The following is an 8,082-nucleotide window of genomic DNA, read 5'->3' on the forward strand; positions in this document are numbered from 1 at the left end:
ACAGCCACAACTTGCCGTGGCAAGTAAATGCCACAACCATGCCAGTATATGCCACAACTTATATATGCCACAACTTGCCGTGGCAAGTAAATGCCACAAGTTAAGAGTTAAGAGAAGGTTTACCGTAGCTGCCACCCGCCTTCCGTGGCAAATGCTGATATTTAAACCCGTATTTATCGCGTAAAATGTCGCTGTTTTGGCATGACTTTATCGGACTGATCTGTACACAAGACTGATGATCTGTTATTGATGGTCCGATCATATTTTTTAAAAAGATTAAACATATGTTCTATAGGTTTTACTTGGAGAACGTGGTTTGTTAAAATAAATAAACGTGCTATTTTTATGATAATACTCAAGATATATTATTAGTAAGTTGACATAAAGATCTAACATTGTTGACCAGAGGTGGGAAATAGGCTAACTTGTATACTCAAGTACTGTACTTGTGATTTAGAAATAGCCTACTTGTACTTTAGTTGAGTATGTAAATGGTATGTTACGTAGTAGGCTACTTACCCCACTACAACTCAGAGGTAAATTGTGTAATTGTAGCCTACTCCCCTACATTTATTTAATACGCTACCTTTAGTTACTTACTACAGATTCTGATTAATGATGATACATATAATCAAGTCTTAAATCAGACTTTATAGTTACTCCTGGAGTAAATTCACAAGATACCCTACTACAGTATACAAAGTCATTAAAACTAGCTGCACCTTTACCAGCTTTGAGAACACTTTCATGATCAATCATTATAATGAAAACATGTAATATGCACTTTAAGTATATTGTTATGCTAATCATTTTGCGCTTTTACTTGAGTAACATTTTAATGCATGACTTTTACTTGTAACAGAGTATTCCAACATTTAGGTTGGCTAGTTCTACTTTTACTTCACACTAGAACCACAAGGGGTCGCTGTATAGCCTACCTAAAACCACCAACGTGTCAAATGAACGAATGCATTGATTTTCAAGGTACAATGTTATTTTATTTATCATACTAGAACACAATGAGTGTTGCCACTACATTGCCGTGGCATGTGCCTTGGCATTTGTGGCATCTCCCACAGAGGCCACTACTCTGTGGCATCTGTGGCAAGTATATGCCACAGCCACAACTTGCCGTGGCAAGTAGGCTATATGCCACAACTTGCCGTGGCAAGTATATGCCACAACTTGCCGTGGCAAGTAAATGCCACAGATGCCACAACTTGCCGTGGCAAGCATATGCCACAACTTGCCGTGGCAAGTATATGCCACAACTTGCCGTGGCAAGTAAATGCCACAGATGCCACAACTTGCCGTGGCAAGCATATGCCACAACTTGCCGTGGCAAGCATATGCCACAACTTGCCGTGGCATTTGCGCATGCTGAACGGGAGTTGCCACAAGATGCCAGAGTTAAGAGAAGTTTTACGGTAGCTGCCACTCGCCTTCCGTGGCAAATGCTGATATTTAAACTCGTATTTATCGTGTAAAATGTCGCTGTTTAGGCATGACTTTATCGTACTGATCTGTACACAGGACTGATGTGCGATCTCTATTTTTCAAAAAGATAATAAATTATCATTTATATTCAATTTTACTTGGAATAGCCTACGTGGTTTGCTAAAATAAACAAACGTGCTATATCTATGATAGTATGCTAAACATAGGCCTATATTGTAATAAAAAAATAAATATTGGCAAGTGAGCGTTGCAACGCAAGCCCTTGGCAATTGTCGCTTCTTGAGGGGAGTTTCCACTGCTTGCTACGATAACCAGGTGTATTGTTACTAGTAAAGACAAATAATTAAAAATAAATATCTGTATTGACACAGCAACGTGTACAATGGTGTTATTAGACTTGGCTACAGACTTAGGGCAGCTGTAACTGATTGCAGTTGCCACTGCTAGTGAGATGCTAAGATTTATATTTTATAAATGAGGCAAAGGACAGTTATATTTGATTGTACACATGTATAAATGTGTTATTTTAAATCCAGGCATATGTACTTAATTTGTATTATTTGCGTTGTTAATAAACAGATTAATGTCATTGTATCTGTTTTGTTGTTTAATATTTTAATTCTGGTTGAACATTTTTATTTAAATGCTTCAGATTATTCTTATTAGATATTGATATCGGTGAATCCAAACAAACCATGTTATTCCGTTAAGACAATCATGACAGTATATTAAAAATCAAGACACAATGCATGCTTTTTTATCCATCCTTTTATTGCGTTTTGAAAGTGGTGAACAATTAACATGAAGAATGTTCTCTTAAGCATGATACTCCAAGCAATCCTCATTTAACCGTATAAAGTTGATTTAATATGTTGAGGAAAGAGGGTTACAATGTAATATAATTACACCCTTGTTAAAACTTTTTGTGTGCATCAGTAAAAAGGTTATATGTCATGCATGCAAATATCAAATCATTGTGTTGCTAATTAACATAAACAGATTTTGATATGATACGTTGTATTTAATTTATTTATCTAAAATGTTGAAATCTTTGCGTTACAGCAAATAATAATAATAAAAAGAAACAGGAAATAATTTACGCATTATTAGTAGATATTTATCTACAGAGTATCTAAAGAATAAACAATATAGCCTACTGAATATGTAAGAATACACTACAATAAACCATCTCACTAAAACCAATAGAAACATATATTTGTCTTTCTTAACCCTTTCATCCATGAATTATGAAAGCCTCACTCAGGATTTTTTTACCAATTGTTTTTATTGCTCTTGGGGCATGAAAAACAAGATTTTAACTTTAGTTTATTTTTATCTATTTTTTTCAAATTTAGAACATTTAAAAATACATCTAAAAAAATAATTTTAAGGATGATGTTTTCCTTATTAATAAGTAACAAATCACAAACTCAGTAAATGAACACTGACATAACAAAAACACAGAAAATGACCACTAGTTGTCATAAAGTAAAACAGTAACAATAGGAAATTACAGTCTTTTCAAGTGAATGTATATATTTATATATAAAACAAACAATAGAAGCACACTTACTGTCAAGTAGCCTATACCAACATTAACATAAGATAATCCTTATGTGTATTATGTATGATGGAAATCCATCAAGGGTGAAAGGTTATATCATGTGCACAGCTATTGCTTATGGCAATGAAAATCGTATTGGTCCCGCCATGCGTTTTAGAAGGGGGATGATTTTAACCGTTTTTATTTCAGGGGGGATGCCATCCCCCCTCAACTCGAGTACCGACTATTATCATAAAAATAGCACGTTTATTTATTTTAACAAACCACGTTCTCCAAGTAAAATCTATAGAACATATGTTTAATCTTTTTGAAAAATATGATCGGACCATCAGTAACAGATCATCAGTCTTGTGTACAGATCAGTACGATAAAGTCATGCTAAAACAGCGACATTTTACGCGATAAATACGGGTTTAAATATCAGCATTTGCCACGGAAGGCGAGTGGCAGCTACCGTAAACCTTCTCTTAACTCTTAACTTGTGGCATTTACTTGCCACGGCAAGTTGTGGCATATAGCCTACATGCCACGGCAAGTTGTGGCATATATAAGTTGTGGCATATACTTGCCACGGCAAGTTGTGGCATGGTTGTGGCATTTACTTGCCACGGCAAGTTGTGGCTGTGGCATATACTTGCCACAGATACCACATCTGTGGCATATACTTGCCACAGATACCACGGAGTAGCGGCCTCTGTGGCAGATGCCGGAAGTACTTGCCACTGCCCGCAGATGCCACGAAATGCGCTTGCTGTCTCTCCCCACCTGTGAGCGCTCAGAGCGCAGCGCTCTGGACTGTGGAACGGGGACGCTCGGAGCGCTCTGAGCGCATTTACGAACGCACCCTACAAAAAGCAGCCGGGAGCGGACTGGAAGTCGTAGTAATTTTGGGATCGCGACTGTTAATAATCTGTGTCACTTTGTTAAATTTTGATATGTTTTGATATGACAAATTCCACTAACAGATTCGAACTAAGTGGTCAGTTTATGAAAATAATACCCGTTTCTATGTCTGCTACGACATGGAAGAGCTGGCTAGCCAGGCTGCTCCACACAGAGCTCTGTTTGTTCAAAATTACAACGACTTCCGGTCCGCTCCCGGCACGATGTCTTGTCATGTCACCAGCTAGCCCTCTAGCGTTTGCCGCCATATCGTGACACTACCCCCCCCCCCCCCCTAAATATTAGCATAATAAAACAACAAAAATCATATCACATCAGCAAAATGGCCGCGAAAAAGATAAAATGCAGACAGTACTCTATTGAATTTCTTAGCTATGGCTTCATACCGTCTCCTACCAATGCACAACTCCTGAACATGTATTTTCCAATGAGGGAATGAAACCCTCACGTTTAAAGGAGCACCTTACCAAGATCCACCCGGATAAGGCAGATAAGGAGCGTCCGTTCTTCCAGGCCCTCAAAGAGAAACATGGTAGGAGCACCATCAGCAGTCTCTTCGCTAGGAAGACCACCCAGACTGACAGCGGGCTAATAGCGTCATATAACATCTCCTTGCTGATAGCCAAATGTGGGCAGCCGTTCACAATCGGAGAGAAGTTGGTACTCCCTGCCATCAAAGAGGTCATATCTACTGTGATGGAGCGTGATCCCACACAGGTGCTGAAATCGATCCCACTCAGTAATGACACCGTAGCACGCAGGATTGATGAAATGGGCGCTGATACAGAGGAGCAGCTGTGTGCCATCCTGCGGGAAACTCCATTCAGCCTTCAGCTGGATGAGACAACCACTTCTGACAACAATGTTTTGTTGATGGCCTATGTCCGCTATAGCACCTCCAACAGTCAGGAGATGGCTGAGGAATTTTTATTTTCCAAATATCTGGTCACAGACACCAAGGGCCAGACCATTTTTAATGCACTGGATGCTTATCTACAGGAGAAGTCAATCCCGATCAACAACATCCTCGCATGTGCTACTGACGGTGCCCCTTCCATGGTTGGCAGGTACCGTGGCTTCACCACTCTGCTGAAGGAGCAGGTCCCGCATGTCCTCACAGTCCACTGTGTCTTGCACCGCCACAACCTTGTGGCCAAATCTAAAAGTCCACCTCTCCACGAGTCTCTCAATATTGCAGTAAAGGCAATAAACAAAATAAAAGCCCACGCCCTGAATAACAGATTGTTCCGACAGCTGTGTCAGGAAAATGATGAGACCTTTGAGCGTCTTCTTCTCCACACTGATGTCCGCTGGCTCTCAAAAGGAAACTGCCTTCCTCGTTTTTGTGAGCTGTTTGACAGCATCGTGGAGTTCCTGGAGGAGGTGGATGCAGCTCTCGGGGAACAGGTGTCATCCAGCCGCTGCAACATCATGTACCTCGCAGACTTCTTTGGCAAAATGAATGAAGTCACGCTGAAGCTCCAAGGAAAAGGAGTTACTCTGATCCAGAGCAAGTTGGTCATCCACAGTCTCACCTCCAGGCTGGATCTATACCGGCAGAGCATAGGCAGGAGGCAGTTTGCTCATTTCCCGCTGTTGACCAAGGTGATCTAGCCTAGGCTACTAAATAATGATAATAATAAATAATACATGTAATAAATGTAGGCTACTCTATGCAACACTATATTTGTGTTCCTGGTTAGTATAAATAACTTATGTTCTGGATGTATTATGAGGATAAAGAAACATCAATTAGTAAACTAATTAGCAATAAAATAACCAGTTTAAAATCGGATGGTAACATTCTGCACCGATAACAATTTCCTGGTTATACTCATTGCAGGTGTCTGAGGCTCTTACCGATGAGCGCCTCCTCATTTACACAGACCACCTGAGGATGGTGAATGCCGACTTGAAGATCCGCTTCAGAGATCTTTTGGACCTCGATGTTCCCACCTGGGTGGTGCAGCCCTTTCAGGCGGATGTGGCGGAATGCGAGCCAGCAATACAGGAGCATCTCATCGAAATCCAGAGTGACGATGAGGCCCAGGCTATTTTCCGCACCTTTGGCTGGGGCAACATGTGGGTCAAATACTCTCAGGGTTACCCGGCTCTCTGGGAGAAAGCGAGGCTGCTTCTTCTGGCTTTCCCAACCACATACCTCGTGGAGCAGGGATTCAGCCAGGTCCTCCACATGCAGTCCGAGTACTGCAATCGCTTGAACTTGACGGCCTCAGGTGCACTGCGACTGAAACTAAGTTCTCTGCAACCCGCAGTGAAGAAACTGGCGGAGAACCACCAAGCGCAGGGCTCACACTAACCTTCCCCCCCCCGCAATTTGGCGAAATGCAACACCTTTCCGACCTGTTAGTTCTGTAGGCCTAATGTACAGTTTTGTAGCCTACTGTTTGTTCTGCACTGGACATGTGTGAAATTGCTGCTGTTCCGTAGCAGTCTGTTTGTATTCTCTGCTCTTGTCTGAGTTTGTTTAACACTCATAAATATCATTTTTATTCACATTCACATGGCTTTTCTGCTCTCTGGTAAACTAATGATAATGATATTCCAACTGCCCAGTTAAATCAAATCTATTATTTGGCATTCAGTGACATGCTTTTTAAATGATATAACACAGAATATTAGTCAACATTAATATTCAGGGAAGAAAATAAGTCTACTTTTTTTGATGGGGGGCGGTGAGAGACCTGGATAATGGACAGGGGGGTGCTGGCCCAAAAAAGGTTGAGAACCCCTGCCGTAGATGAAGTAATAGATTTAAATATTTTTTTATGCAATTAATTAGACACTTTAACAAAGAAAAGTTAGTATTTTCAATAGTCGCATCTCCGTCTCCGTCAATGGCTTCAAAAGAACCAGCAAGTCTCACAACCTTTGTTATGATGCTTTATGGGAGGAGCCTCAGTGGGTGTGTCGTTGTTTACCTCCTCCTTCAGACCGTGTTTCCTCTGCTCCAGGCAGATCTCCTTGGCCCTCATCAGCTGCAGGGTTTCCTTGGAGACGGCGTACTGCAGCCGCTCCATCCGCTCCACCGCTGCTGCCCAAGCAGACTTCCCAAACTTCTTCTGGTCAGCACGCATCCGCTCAAACAAAGCTGCAACATAGATTATAGATAATTGTCAGAAATGGGCTGAAGCTACGATTAATAGTTGTTATCAGATGATTGACATAAGTTAAATGGGGACTATTTTCCTGATTATTTCTAAAGAAAAATAAGCCAAAATTCCCTGATCAGAGGATTTTCAGTTTTTTCGCTGTTAATATCTTTTATCCTGAATATCCTTAGTTTATGACTGTCGACAAACAAGAGATTAAAGTTGAAACTTTTCACTTAATTAATTAATTAAACATTTTATAGACTGACGATTAATCAGCAAATCAAGAAAGTGATTAACAGATTAATCAAAAACATTTTTATAATCAGTGGAAGGCCTACAGTAAACTGGGTGCTTAAGCAGTGTTTTAGATGTGAGCATGAGTGCTTTGATTTGAGGTAAGTGAAGCCTGTTTTATGCCTGAACAGAAATCAGGTTGCATGTCTCCGAGCAGTTCATAGCTGAGAGGGTTTGAGGATTAAAATACTTTTGGAGGAAGGGGGGGGGGGGGGCCTTAGTATGTGAAAGGTCCTATGGAGTGTTAACTGACTTATATGGAGTGCTAACTGAACTTTGTTTTGGAGTAAACACACAACACCAAGGTTCAAAGGTCACAGTTAGACAAAAGCTGCTTTAAACAGAAAGGAAATGCCTCCACGCGTTTACCTTTCTGTGCACGAGTGGTGGTCTCAAAGAACTTGACAGTCAGGTCCTGTATGGAGAGAACGGCGGCGTGGCCTTTCTTCTGCCACTCCTCGTCCTCTCTCCTCAGGCCCTCCAGCCGGCGAGGACCCAGGCGCTCCGTCTCCAGAGAGATCTGATGGAGTCAGAGCAGGGTGTCAGGCAGGGTAAACTGAGCACTCAGCACAGATAACAACGTTCAGCAAGGCAGAGCGAGAGTCTTACAAAGGTTGTCACTGTGACCCCAACATATTACCACATGTTATTTACTCTATGTAAACATTTAGCACTATTATTTTGTTCTTTGTCTTACATCTACTTGGATGTACAAGATGTATATAATAATGTTGTTATGGGTTTAGT

At 41.1% G+C, this 8,082-nt stretch overlaps 2 protein-coding genes across 2 annotated transcripts in view; one reads left to right on the forward strand and one right to left on the reverse strand.

Annotated features, from left to right (window-relative positions):
- The window catches only part of jmy (junction mediating and regulatory protein, p53 cofactor), a 39,215-nt gene that overhangs the window by 8,611 nt on the left and 22,522 nt on the right, over nucleotides 1-8,082 (reverse strand). Inside the window, 2 exon segments of the mRNA XM_079660127.1 lie at nucleotides 6,868-7,037; nucleotides 7,705-7,855. Of these exon segments, the coding sequence (XP_079516253.1) occupies nucleotides 6,868-7,037; nucleotides 7,705-7,855 (321 nt within the window).
- Nucleotides 4,216-6,613, forward strand: LOC307025450 (zinc finger BED domain-containing protein 5-like). Its single transcript, XM_079660128.1, has 2 exons — nucleotides 4,216-5,530; nucleotides 5,769-6,613. Exons 1-2 carry the CDS (start codon nucleotides 4,361-4,363, stop codon nucleotides 6,243-6,245), a joined length of 1,647 nt encoding a protein of 548 aa, XP_079516254.1. The 5' UTR covers nucleotides 4,216-4,360; the 3' UTR covers nucleotides 6,246-6,613.

This window comes from Notothenia rossii (assembly GCF_949606895.1).
Source record: "Notothenia rossii genome assembly, chromosome: 11".
Lineage (NCBI taxonomy): Eukaryota > Metazoa > Chordata > Actinopteri > Perciformes > Nototheniidae > Notothenia > Notothenia rossii.